The 14,374-nt window shown below is 39.6% G+C and overlaps 1 protein-coding gene across 5 annotated transcripts in view; it reads left to right on the plus strand.

Moving 5' to 3' along the window:
* AOAH (acyloxyacyl hydrolase) overlaps nt 1–14,374 on the plus strand; it is a 183,239-nt gene that overhangs the window by 83,079 nt on the left and 85,786 nt on the right. For all 5 annotated transcript variants that reach the window (XM_038390784.2, XM_043508743.1, XM_043508742.1 and 2 more), the window contains exons 14-16: nt 1,952–2,034; nt 6,837–6,873; nt 9,155–9,229. In XM_038390784.2, the coding sequence (XP_038246712.1) occupies nt 1,952–2,034; nt 6,837–6,873; nt 9,155–9,229 (195 nt within the window). The remainder of the gene's footprint in view (nt 1–1,951; nt 2,035–6,836; nt 6,874–9,154; nt 9,230–14,374) is intronic.

Genomic DNA, 14,374 nt, shown 5'->3' on the forward strand with positions numbered 1-14,374 from the left:
AGTGAAGTGGTCATGATAGGGTTAATAATGTCTAAATTATTATGGGATGGAATCCTGCTCCACTCCCACACCCTCTTATTTCCGGTTTAGTCAGTATGAGGGGTTTTTTGTCACCACTTTGTTGTGGTGTAATTAAATAAATATCAAGTTCCGAGCCTGCAGTCCTGTGAGTAGAGTTATTTTTCTTGCACTGAGTGGTCCCTTTACAAAACTAGGGACTTGGAGAAAAGACTTAGCCCTAGGGGTTAGCATATATATGCTTGGATTCTGAGTGTCATGGTTTACTCCCATGTTTTTAATTTACATATCTACTTTAAAATAATTGGGCTAATATATATCTGGAATATGTAAAAGCAGGACTGAAGCAAAGCTAGCTAAAATCCTATGTAAACTGAATTAAAAAACTGGGATATTATGCTGTTTTCTGTGAAGCATTTATTATTTATATTGATTAACTAAATATTGCATTCTTTGACCAATGCATCCTCTTTGCTTTGCTTTCCACCTCATGCTGAAGGCTGTAGAAATTTAATGTGTTACTTCTATAGCCTCTTTCATGGTTAATCGTCCGCATTATCACATTTCAAAGTAAGTAATATTATGTTTTTCATTCTTGGTTTCAAGACTTGTTATGGTTTTATATTTATCTGCATTGTGTTTGCCATCCTTTACCCCAAATTCCTCTACATCTGAGTTCAAACACAACTTCAACAGCCCCAGAAGGGATCAACAAGGGTTCTAGAGAGCGATCTTTTTATCAGCTTTCCTTAAAGCTATTCTCCTTTACAGGGATTTTTACATTTTTCTCTGCGGTACAAAGGAAACGGAAAAATTAATCAAATACAATCTGTCTTTCAAATCAGTCAGTCCAAGATTTAAAACACGAGGAAATGAATGTCCTGCCAATACTTCCTCACTCTTATTTACTGTTCCACAGCTATAACAAGAAGCCAAAATCCTTGCATGTCAGTAGTATTGCTTTGGTAGATGACATCCAGCATAAAGGTTGGTGAAGCAATTATCTGAAGAATCAGTATAAACATAACTAGAAATATGGACAATTTGAAAGCTCCTGTCAGCCTAGAGAGAGCTTTTGGGGGATATCTAGATTTCCACTTAAATCATTATATTTAATAGAAAATTATTAACTGTAAAAAGAGGAGGCAGAAAAACAAAGGAAGCTTTGGATCTAAAATTGATTTCTGAATTTTCAAAACCACTGAGTCTCCCTGTTCTTCAGAGAATTAAATCTAAAGGATGCTAATGCCTTGTTTGGCAGTTTCAGGCTTGGGATCCTACTGTGCCACACAGAAAAGCTTTCCTGGTCATTTATGTCAGAGAAGAGTTAAAATGAAAATCCTCAGAAATAGCCAGTGCAATTTAAACCTGACAAAGGCAGTTTTACCTTTTTCTCACCTACGGGCTGCTTCCTCTGGCTACTTGGTTTTCCCTTACCCTCGTTAACTTGCTGATTGCCTTATCCTGCCTTTCTATCCATCTTTTTAAATTGTTGTATGCGTCCAGCTTGCATACAACTCTGACGAATCTTCCTCAAAATGTTAATTTGAATCTCTTCCTAGAATTTTAATTATCAAATTGTCAAAATTACCATACTCCATTGGCTTAAATTATGCCAAAATTCCAAAATTAAACTCTGAGGGATGTGCTTAATGGCATAGCAAACAAAACATGCCAAATAATGCAAAATAATGGTTCAATCCTGCAAACACTTGGTCGTCCCATTGCCTTCGGTGGGACTACTATTAATAAAAAGTATTATACTTGATAGTAAATACTAACACCAGTAGTTAGTGTATGCAGAATTGGGATCTAAAACTGTTCAGATACTTTAATCTATTTTTAATATGTAATCTGCCAGCCCTTTTCTTTAAAGCTAGCCATGTTTCATTTGTACCATATGAGTTGAGTATCTTTTGTTAATGTGTTTCAGAGGCTGGACAGACTCTCTGTATCTACGTTTACGCAGAAGAAACCGCTGTAATCACAGAGACTTCCAGAATATTTCCAAAAATGGTACTATAACCTCATTTTTTCCACAGATGAAAATTTGATCTTGATGTTGAATTAATGGGTACAGCTCAGAAACACAATTCAGAAAAATGCTACATAACTGCATACATGCATTGTAGAGAAGTAGAGAACAGGATCTATTTAACACAGTGTCTTTTCTCTTCGGTTCAGTCTCTCTATTGATTCTGAATAAGAACTCATTTATGCTTGATCTCTTTCATCTCCTGTATGACTAATGAATGACTTCTGCCTGACTAATAATTGATGCATTTCACTGTAACTCTAAACTGGAATTCATTTTTCTCTGTCTAAATATTTTTTCTAAAATTAAAAAAGTTTAGTTCTTAACACTGAAGTTTGCATTGAGGTTTTGTGCCTCCAGAATTACAAACTTTAGAAATTGTTGCTGGATTGAAAGTTAAAATATTTCCTCCCCCATCTCACATGGCCATTCTACATCAGTGATAGAATTAAAAGCAAAAAGAAAAGGAGTACTTGTGGCACCTTAGAGACTAACAAATTAAAAGCCATTCAAAATTAAAACTGTTTGTCTGATACAGAAAGCCACCATGTTATGAGTCCTGGTTACAGAATGGGTAGTGTCTGACATGGTTGGAATACCATTTGGTCCTGCAGTGGAGATCGGAATAAATCATTCCTGAATTGTGCTATGACCTATGATTGGTCCACAGTCATCCTGCCTTCTCAAGGGCAGGTTGGCTCATGCATCTTATTCCTGCTCTAAAAAGAAGCAACATGCCTTCCTCCCTATCCCTGATTGTGTTGCATCCCCAACCTGACATTCAGGTGTGTGCTAGGAGGTATTCCTGCCCCATTGTACAGGAATGTTTGGAAGATTAGATGTTCTCTATGCAATACTACTCTTTATTCCCAGAGGGCTGTTGTAGAGTACTGGTCAGACTTTTGTATAGTGTGTACATACTAGAGCTATTTAAGGTGTTCTGGTGGCCTAGGGGATTGACACTCACAGGGTCAGAGGGCCCAGGTTCAAATCCCATTGGTCCCCTGGGGAAATGAAAATTGTCAGGCAAGATTATCATAATAGTCCCTTCTGGTTTTATAATCTGTGCATATAACATCACCTGTCTATAGCAGCTATATGTTCAATTTCCTTCTCTTTCTCTGGCCTCTCTTCTTTTTTTTATACATCTTGATGAGCTCCCCCTCTCTCTTTCTTTTCATTTCACATAGATATTTTACACTCCTGTTGCAGAAACCTGCAGGGTATAAAAAGAGGTGAGATTGTCCCAGGGCAAATTCTCTCAAGAAAACTGAGAGAAAAATTTAGGAAGACAAAAATTACAAGCAATAGAAAAGTCCAATGATGGCCTCCCTTCGTGTCTTCTCTTAATCACCCCCCTGACAGAGCATTGTAAAGTATATCCTCATATGGTGTAATATTTTCCCCAAATAGGAAAATTTAAATGGACACTGTCAACACTGGTAAAGCTAAAAACTGATCACTGAACTGACAATGGTCCCATCTGGGAGAACTAAACCTATCTGCCTAAAATAATGCTTCCTACTACTAGAAACATGAAAAGAAAGAAGATGCAAAGAAATTCACAATGCAGAAATCCATTTCCTCTATCATAGGACCAGTCCTGCAATGTGCTGAGCTTCCTCAGCTCCCAGTGAACCCACTGGGAAATGAAAATGCTTAGCATCTCCAGGACTCATGTGGCACTGTGTGGAATCAAGCCCATAACACTTAGACAAAGGGCTTTTTTATCATATGCCTCATAGAAAGCTGTGTGTCATCTTTTCTTTATATTCCTAGTGTCACTATGAAAACAAATAAAAGAAGGGCTGCTCCAGGTAAGAGCTTTCAGATGGGCCCAGACTCAGTTGATAGGAGATCAGTATTTTTACTTACTGACTTTGATGGGTTTTCCTTTAAAATTCAAACTTTGGAAATTAAAAGTGAAGCAGAAAGAGAGAGAGAGAGAAACAAAACAAAAAATCAGCCATTTAAAAACACATCTATCAAAATTCAGCTGAGGAATTGTTGCATATGTAAAGTTTTAGGTACTTAAAGGACAGTTTATTTTCTTGGTGTTGGTAGGGTTAGTGGAAAGTTTTGAGGTTCGTTTCCTATGTTTGTTCATTTTACAACATGCAGAAATGCTGATCACTGCAGGTTGGCAAAATCCTGTGCCCCGTCTGTATAGGTGGGGTCTTAAATGCATTGTGAGTGCTGTGGTTTTACTTTGTGGGGGTGGAAAACTGTGAAACATCTGCAGTGAGGCATTCCACATCTATGTACACAGTGGAGAAATGTTCCACAGCAGCATCCCGGGCCACAGTGTAAAGGGAGCCAGGAAAGGCTGAGGCCCGTAACAGCTTTACTAAACATAATGATGTCACAGCTTCCTCTAAAGTCTACTAGCCTATAAAGCCAGAAATGGGATGTCAGTGCCATTGCAAACTGGAGGGTCCCAATTTCCCAAGGTGACCTAGTAAACATTTATATCCATGGAGAGGTCTGAGGTAACAACTGTTACATCTGTGACAGTCTTAAGGGACAGAAAACCCCTTGTAAGTTATTTGTGAAGATTATTATGGCTCCATCTGAGCCCTGCATGGTTGGACTCATGGTCTCTGAGGCACTTGGCTTTACAGATGGAGAGATGCAAAAATAGTCACACTAGAAACTATAAAAATGCTCCAGAATACTCCTAAAATAGTTTATCTGTAACATATGTATTATATACAGAATATTTGATGATATGGTATAAAGGCTTTCTCTGCACTTATTTGGGATGATGCACATAGCTCACCAGTGGCTTTCCAACATGTTTAATACATGAGCTAGGTTAATAATTCATAACTAATAATTTTCTCTAGCAATTTCATTTCTTTTTTCAGTTTGCAAGTGATCTATAAACAGTTTACAAATCTAATTTATTTGCTTCTCAAAATTATTGCTCATTTTATATTTATTTTTTATTACAAGTATTTGCACTGTAAAAACAAAACAAAAGAAATAGTATTTTTCAATTCACCTAATACAAGCACTGTAGTGGAATCTCTTTATCATGAAAGTTGAACTTACAAATGTAGAATTATGTACAAAAAAACCTGCTTTCAAAAATAAAACAGCGTAAAATTTTAGAGCCTGCAAGTTCACTCAGTCCTACTTCTTGTTCAGCCAATCGTTCAGACAAACACGTTTGTTTACATTTACAGGAGATAATGCTGCCCGCTTCTTGTTTACAATGTCACCTAAAATGAGAACAGGCATTCTCATGGCACTGTTGTAGCCGGCATCGCAAGATATTTACGTGCCAGATGCACTAAAGATTCATATGTCCCTTCATGCTTCAACCACCATTCCAGAGGACATGCATCCATGCTGATGACTGGTTCTGCTTGATAACGATCCAAAGCAGTGTGGACCGACGCATGTTCATTTTCATTATCTGAGTCAGATGCCACCAGCAGAAGGTTGATTTTCTTCTTTGGTGGTTCGGGTTGTGTAGTTTCCGCATTTGAGTGTTGCTCTTTTAAGGCTTCTGAAAGCATGCTCCACACCTCGTCCGTCTCAGATTTTGGAAGGCACTTCGGATTCTTAAACCTTGGATCGAGTGCTGTAGCTATCTTTAGAAGTCTCACATTGGTACCCTCTTTGCATTTTTCAAATCTGCAGTGAAAGTGTTCTTAAAATGAACATGTGCTGGGTCATCATCCGAGACTGCTATATCATGAAATATGTGGCGGAATGCGGGTAAAACAGAGCAGGGGATATACAATTCTCCCCCAAGGAGTTGAGTCACAAATTTAATTAATGCATTTTTTAATGGGTGTCATCAGCATAGAAGCATGTCCTCTGGAATGGTGGCCGAAGCATGAAGGGGCATACAAATGTTTAACATATCTGGCATGTAAATCCCTTGCAGTGCCAGCTACAAAAGTGCCATGCAAATGCCCGTTTTCACCTATAGGCCACAGAGAGACAGAAATGACTTTGTCATTGTGGAATGATGGGATTGTGGACATGAATAAGGCCTTGATTCAGGAAAGTATTTAAATATAAGCTTTGTTGTTAAGCACTTGCTTAAAGTTATGCATGTGCTTAAGTGCTTTTTAGAACAGGGATATTTTCCTGATTTAAAGTCTAAGTGAAGTCTCCATTGCAGAATACCACAGGATGGGTCTGCTAGTTTCCTTTCCCCCTCTCCTTCCCCTCCCCCCCGCCCCGGGGCAGAAGGTCTGCATCTTACCAGCTGGGTGAAATGCTACTGAAATTCATAGCTGTATCGTATGTTGTGAAAGGTGCTGTTGGCATAGTCCCATTTTGCATATGCTTGTCACTCATAAGGTTACCAAGACGTGGGCCATTAATTTTTATTAAATTGTGAGAATGATTCACTTCTCAATGTATAGGGAAAGTTAGAAGCAGCTTGACTGTTCACAAACAAGGACAGGTGGTTTACTGGAGATGACTGTGTGGACAAAGCAGTCAAATCTAGATTCAAATCCAGATTCAGATTTACTCCAAAGTTCAGAAGTATTTTAATCCAGGGTTTTGAATCAGATCCATCACTATTATATAAAGTACCATTGGAAGCATGTTTATAGTGTTGGTCAGTTGCTGGCACTGTTTTGTGGAGGTGGAGGAAAAGGGGTCCACGGAAAGATTTTTATTCAATAAATAGAACCCAAAAGAAAGGGCATGGAGATTATGTGTGCTACATCCCTAAAAAAACAAATTCACTCTAAAGTTCTGTAATTTTAATGGTGTTACCCTATTTCTCTTTCTTCCACTGTGGTTGATCATGTAGGTGGTTCTTCAAAAAATCTTCTGGATTTAATGAAAAGGTAAGCACTTAATGGTATTTGTATTCTAGGTGCAGGTACAGTAGTTAATTAGAATTCTACCTTCCAAAAATAAATCAAAACAAAACTGTGCAGTGAATATACTGGCTGATAGTGCTGTAAGTCTTAAACCATAGATTTAATGACCTACCATATTTTGGAAAGCTGCCTATTTCTTCTGCATCATGAAGAATAAGTAATTGAAATAAAAACATTTGATTGAATTGCCTCATACTTAGGGCCTGGACCAAAGCCCACTGGAAGTCAATGGGAGTCTTTCCACTGACTTCAAAGAGGTCTGGATCAGGCCCATACATCAGTTATACTGATGTAACTCCATTGACTTCAATTGAGTTACTCTTGATTTACATCAGCATAAATTAATTATTAAACAGGCCCTTTGCCTTATTCTGTGAATGTAATTTCTGAAGTTTAGACTGATAAAGCTGAGTGGCTGAGGATGAACAAGCAACAAGCCCAAGTCTGATCTGAATATAGATGAGTAGGAGGTTTGGTTGGAGTTGCCACACCCAGAGTTAATAGAGGGAGGTACATTGTGGCTCCCACGCCCCAGGTCAATCAAAACTGATCCTTAGGATTTTCCTGTAATAGATCCTCTCTCTTTGCTCTTGTGCCCGTAATGCACAACAGGAGGAAGTGCTGAGTCATTGGAGAAACAAGTGTTTCTGTGTCATTGGGCCACCTCACCAGCAGGAGAGACATGTCGGTCTCCTTGAGCATCCCCAGCCACCAATGACTCAATTCCTTTCCCTCCATGAATGCGCTTAGCAGTTCCTCTTGGCTGTGGCTACTTGTCTACACTCCTGTGTGTCTGGCAGCTGCTTTCAAATGTAGCTTTGTCTTCTCGTTGCTAATTGTAAATATTTTTTCACCTTTCTCCTTTTCTTTGGCAGCTTGTTTTTAAAGAGGAAAAAGTTTGACTGTATTAAGCTAGGCTTAACCTATGCTGTGAAGTTTTGATGCATCACTTATTTCTGTGACAGTCTTTCAATAAGTTCAATGCATGTTTCTCTGCACCTAGCCCGCTCCGCCATGGGCTGGCCCATTGCCACCCCTTTCCGGAAGGCAGAAACCTAGCACAGAGCAGTGGCTCTGATTCCTAGCCACATGTGGCTGGCCCCTACACAGTGGGGACAAAGTAAGGAAAGCCCTTGCACGTTGTTCCCCATATTTCTGCATCCAGGCACGGCCAGCCCAGTTTAGCTTTTAGTGACTAGATGGGCCTTACACTTTACCCTGAAGGTGAATGAACTCTGCCTGTGTTGGATCAACAGGAAGAGAAAGTCCCAGAGTCGAGGGCCTTAAGCAACCACACTCTGCTTTCAGCCCCCAGACCTTTCAGATATAAGAGTGATGAGCAAGAGCATTCCAGCTGATGTCAGCTACAAGTGCAGTACATAGGAAGAAAAGCAGTGTCTTCATGTATTAGGACTCAAACCATATACTTTATAGAGCAATGAAAATAGAACAAGAGACTTTTGAACTGATCTTCTAATATAATGGCACGTTTGTAGAAAAATGTGAATTCATGAAATGCCAAGGTTTCAGGTCCTGAGCATTGGCTAGATGCCCCAATGGGAACAAGTATGTTCAGTTTGAGATAACCCTCTGCTAATCAGTCACTGGAATCTGATCCTCTTTGAATTTGGGGGTGAGGTGGTTTCCAGTTCAAATGTCTGGATCTGAAGTTACTCCTATGGGTTTCCAGGTCAGCTCCAAAGCCAGAAGGGGCTTATTTTCCAGTTCCACTTAATTTGTGTAAGATTTTCTTCCACCCTGAATGTTGGACATTTTTTGATAATCATGAAATTAACTGATTTAATGAGATTTCCTCCCTCTTGGGCAGTAGCTTTGAGAGTTTAGCTCTCAACGTTGCAGCCAAAACCATATCCTGATTCGATATTGTGCCTTAGTGTAAACCTAATCCGGAGTGAAACATGCCCTTCTTGTCCAATTTCTAATTAAAATGCTTTGGTCATTGATTTAGATTCTGATTGATGCAAAGAAGGTGGAATAGCAGCTAGTAAAGAAGTGAAAATAAACATATCCGGGGAAAAGGGAATTATGAAAAAAAAATGAAATTACCAAAATATAGGATTATAATAAAAACAGATTTAGAATTATTCAAACATAGCCTAAATCTAAAAGAAATACTTCACAATGTGCAGTATGCTCTGACAAGCATAGTGTGTAATTCAAACTACTGTATGAAAATGGTCTTCTCCATTAATATTGCTACTTATTTATTTTTTATATTTTTTAGCTTGGCTAGGAATCAACTGTTGGACAATCCAGCCATAGTTATCTATGCTTCAATTGGGAATGATGTCTGCAATGGGTAAGGCATCAAGAAACTAAAATACCATTTATATTACCATATATATGGCTTAGAGACCTTTTCACTAGCGAGACATTTCAATCTTATTACTACTTTATTCAATTAAATTATTACTTTGGCTGTTAGCAGTGCTCTTTTTTATCTGTGCTGAAAAATATTAGTCACAGTTACAGAGCTAGCTACTGCTGTGTTCCCTTTTGCATCTCTCAGTGCATCACCTCACAGATAGGCCTCTTTCCCTTACATGTGTCTAGGTGAAATCACATGATTCTTCCACTCTTAACCCAGACCTGGGGACACTATACTGTGTCATTCAATCATTAGCACACTACAGCTCCAACTGGACGTTTGCGTTTCATCCTTTCAGGAGCTTCTGAACCGCATTCTTAAAACAAAGTATTATTTAACAGTAGGAACAAAGCATGAGTGAAAATCAGATTTTAAAACAACAAGCAGTGTACAGGCATCTTACCTAAAGTCAGTACAAGCTGTATTTTGAATATATAAGGTACTCTGAAAAATCAGGTGCCAGGTATCTCAAATTCAGCACCCAAATTACTGTCTACTTTGGATCTTAATCTCTCTGTGCCTCAGTTCCCCATATGTAAAATGGGGACAATAATACTTATTCATTTCACATGGTTATTGTGCAAATAAATTCATTAATGTCTGTGAAGCACACAGATATTGTAGTGATGTGCACCATAAAGAAGCCATGAGGAAATTAATAGAGCACAGTTTGAATATTGTGTAATAAATAAGGCCACAGCCCACAGGCTGAACACTGAAAAAAAAATATTGAATAGCTGCTTATTAAGTCAACACTGCCCAACGAGTGCATTCAATGAGGCAAGAATCTTCTATATAACAGTAGAACCTAGTACTGAGCTATTAATTAGAAAATAAAGCATTTACATTATCCAGTGGCTCAGTAATATATCTAAAGCCTTGGAACAGAAGCAGGCTATAATGAAGTTCACAGTAATAGACAAGACATGACAATGACAAATACATACTACCTTTTCATGGTGATATGTAATCATAATATCATTACACAAATGAAATATCAGGTTTTATGCGTCTTCATGCAACAGCTTAGACATCAATCTAATCCTGGAAGCCATACAAACGCTAGTATCTGTCATGCAGGAGATCAGACCATATGATCATACTGGTCCCTTTTGTCCTTAGAATCTATGAATTTCCTTTACTCTGCAATATTTCTTTCTCTAATTAGGTAACCCCTCTGTTTTCCTGTCTCTAACATAATTTTGTATTATTTTACAAAATTATTTCTCTTCCCCAATGCAAAATTTTTTTTTGCCTCCCCCATTTGCATAGATTTTTCAAAATGCCATTGATTATTAATCTGTATTCAAAATAAACATTTCAAAATTTTTATCCCAGCCTTCATCACATGACAATGGTGCTTTTGTGTGGTGAAATATTATGTGCTGTCTGTTTTCCACCAAAAACATTACTGGGATCAAAAGCACAGGGTTATAAGAATACAGTCATTCTTGTTACTCTTTCTGTGAAGGGAAGATGCTGCTGCCTTATGCAGAAATTCACTGCTCCCACAGATCGAACTGAGTGGAAAGGAAACCATGGATTGGTTTTCAAGATGTCTCTATATATAGTGAAACTTGTTTTGAGGCATCCACAGAGGTTCTACTGAATGCAGAGCATCTACTGGGTATGACTTTAAACAAAAGTCTAGACAAATAAAAATGTCTTTTAAGGCAGCTTTAAACTGCAGTAATAAAGACCTTCCAGCCTAATCCTACATTTCTCTCTTCAAAAGAGATAAATACTGCTGTATACACTGCAGGAACAATTCTTAGCCAAAGCATGGCTAAAATGCCAATATTTCCTCCCATGTGGGGAGCTGGGCCGTGAATAATACAGGCATTTGTAGAGGAGAAAGATAATAAAATTGGCAGCACATGCACTACTTTCCCTCTAGTACCCACATTGTGGTGTCCAATTGTGGGGGTTAGAAAAATAAAGACAGATGGAGATTATATCTCTCTGCCTGCTGAGGCACAAATGTGGGACACAATGAGGCTCAAAGACCCAAAATGGGGAAGAAAAAAAAAAGAGAGGAAATAAGTAGTGCAAGAAGCTTAAAATGCTGTGGCTTTATTAAATGTATTCATTCAGTTTTATATAATAAACCATTTCTACAACCTCTTTCATGATTCTGTGTTTATGGTCTAAAGACATTACAACTGAAAGGATAGCAAACTAGCGTGAAATGGAGGTAATCCACTGTCTAAAATGAAGGACAGCTGAGATGTATGATGGGAAGAGATTAACATTTCATATGACAATGTTGCCATTACTGGCTCCACTACCTACTGTCCCCGGTTCTGAAAATGCTTTATGCTCATGAGCACTCCCATAAACTTGAATGGGACTAGTCATGTGTAAATGTATTCACTTACGTAAGTGTTTGCAGGACTGGGGCATCTCAGGACTATGGGTGAAATTTACCCCTGTATACAGGGCCAGCCCAAGGCCTATGAGCTGTTGATGTCCCACTGAAATCCTGTTTCGAGTATTTAAGTGGTGCATAGGCCTGATCTGGCCTTCTGAGGGAGGCCCAATCCTGTAGTACTCTGATGAATATAAGGGCTAAAGCACCACACCCCAAGCAAGGAATTCCATCTTGTCAGTTATCAGACAGCTGCAGCGGCACAGGAGCTAGCAAACAGAGCTCTAAACAGGGGAGTTTGAGTGGGAGTTTGCAAGGGGAGTTTGGATTGTGCTTGTTTGGGGTTTGCTTTTGCTGGGGGGGTGGTCTTTTTGGTGTGGCTTGTGTTTCCCAGATTAACAGGATTTAGGTGGGAAGGAGATGACAGATACAGAGGAAGCTGTGGGAGTGACTCCTGCAGTGAAAGACACATTGAGGATGACTGGATGTGGAAGCTGTGGTATGTACATGATCCTGGAGGGGGGAACCGGTAAGAGTTTTGTCTGCATGAAATGCCGTCTGATAGAGCTGATGGAGGAAAAGATCCGAGGTTTGGAGATGCAGGTGGAAAGTCTGGTTGAGTTTAGGAAGGGGTTTGAGCAGATGATGGAGCAAAGATATGAGATATCTGAAGGGAAAAGCTCAGACTCACGGATGGAAGCAGGGCTGGGGAATTTTGAGGAGAGACTGGATGAGGAAAGTGGTCAGTGGAAACATGTGACTCAAAGAACCAGGCAGAGAAAAAGACGGGCTAGTGAAGGAGAAATAGAGCTTAGGAACAGGTTTGCAGAGTTGGAAAATGAAGAAGGGGCTCAGCAGGTACTTGTTGAAGGTGGAAGGGTAAGGAAGAAGAGAAGAGAGGCTAGCCCTATAGAAAAAGGGGAAGAGTCAAGGGAGACTACACCAAATATGAGCCCCAGGAGGATACAGGATGGGTTGAAGAGAATTGTAAGGGAAAATAGGAATGGAAAGAACTTGCAGCCAGAGGGAACAGGGGAGAGACTGGAGAATAGCACTGTCACCAGGAAAAGGCAGGTCTATGTGATCGGGGACTCTTTATTGAGAAGAATAGACAGGCCTGTAACTAGAGCTGATCCTGAGAATAGAAGGGTGTGCTGTCTTCCGGGTGCTAAGATACGGGATGTAGACCTGAGGTTGAAAAGGATCCTCAAGGGAGCGGGAAAGAATCCCCTAATTATCCTTCATGTGGGAACAAATGATACAGCCAGATTCTCGCTGGAAAGTATCAAGGGAGACTATGCTAGGCTGGGGAAGACGCTTAAGGAAATTGAGGCTCAGGTGATCTTTAGCGGGATCCTTCCTGTTCCTAGAGAAGGGCAACAAAGGTGTGAGAAGATTATGACTGTCAACAGATGGCTTAGGCAGTGGTGCTATAAGGAGGGCTTTGGGATGTATGGCCACTGGGAGGCATTCACGGACAGAGGTCAGTTCTCTCGGGATGGACTTCATCTGAGTAGGGAAGGAAATAGACTTCTAGGATCGAGGCTGGCACAACTGATAAAGAGAGCTTTAAACTAGGAATTGGGGGGAGATGGATGGGAGATGTCCAGAAAATCGCCACGCCAGATTTTAGCATTGAGAGGGAAGAAGATGAAGTAAGAAAGGATACAGCCATGGGTAGGAGAATGTATATAAGGAGCGAGGGCGGTGTGGATACTAGTCTAATAGGTTATACTGGCTGTAGAATGACTGTGCCTAATAGGGTACAAAATGTGAGCGAGGCCAAACAGCAAAAATTAAGATGTTTATACACCAATGCGAGGAGTCTAGGTAACAAAATGGAGGAACTAGAGCTACTGGTGCAGGAAGTGAAACCAGATATTATAGGGATAACAGAAACATGGTGGAATAGTAGTCATGACTGGACTACAGGTATTGAAGGGTATGTGCTGTTTAGGAAAGACAGAAACAAAGGTAAAGGGGGTGGAGTAGCATTGTATATCAACGATGAGTTAGAATGTAAAGAAATAAGAAGCGATGCAATGGATAAGACAGAGTCTGTCTGGGCAAAAATTACATTGGGGAAGAAAACTAGTAAAGCCTCTCCTGCGATAGTGCTTGGGGTGTGCTATAGACCTCCGGGATCTAATTTGGTTATGGATAGAGCCCTTTTTAATGTCTTTAATAAAGTAAATACTAATGGAAACTGCGTGATCATGGGAGACTTTAACTTCCCAGATATAGACTGGAGGACCAGTGCTAGTAATAATAATAGGGCTCAGATTTTCCTAGATGCGATAGCTGATGGATTCCTTCATCAAGTAGTTGCTGAACCGACTAGAGGGGATGCCATTTTAGATTTAATTTTGGTGAGTAGCGAGGACCTCATAGAAGAAATGGTTGTAGGGGACAATCTTGGCTCAAGTGATCATGAGCTAATTCAGTTCAAACTAAATGGAAGGATTAACAAAAATAAATCTGCAACTAGGGTTTTTGATTTCAAAAGGGCTGACTTTCAAAAATTAAGGCAATTAGTTAGGGAAGTGGATTGGACTGAAGAACTTATGGATCTAAAGGCAGTTGAGGCCTGGGATTACTTTAAATCAAAACTGCAGAAGCTATCGGAAGCCTGTATCCCAAGAAAGGGGAAAAAATTCATAGGAAGGAGTTGTAGACCAAGCTGGATGAGCAAGCATCTTAGAGAGGTG

Source organism: Dermochelys coriacea, chromosome 2 (assembly GCF_009764565.3).
Source record: "Dermochelys coriacea isolate rDerCor1 chromosome 2, rDerCor1.pri.v4, whole genome shotgun sequence".
NCBI classification, from domain to species: Eukaryota; Metazoa; Chordata; order Testudines; family Dermochelyidae; genus Dermochelys; species Dermochelys coriacea.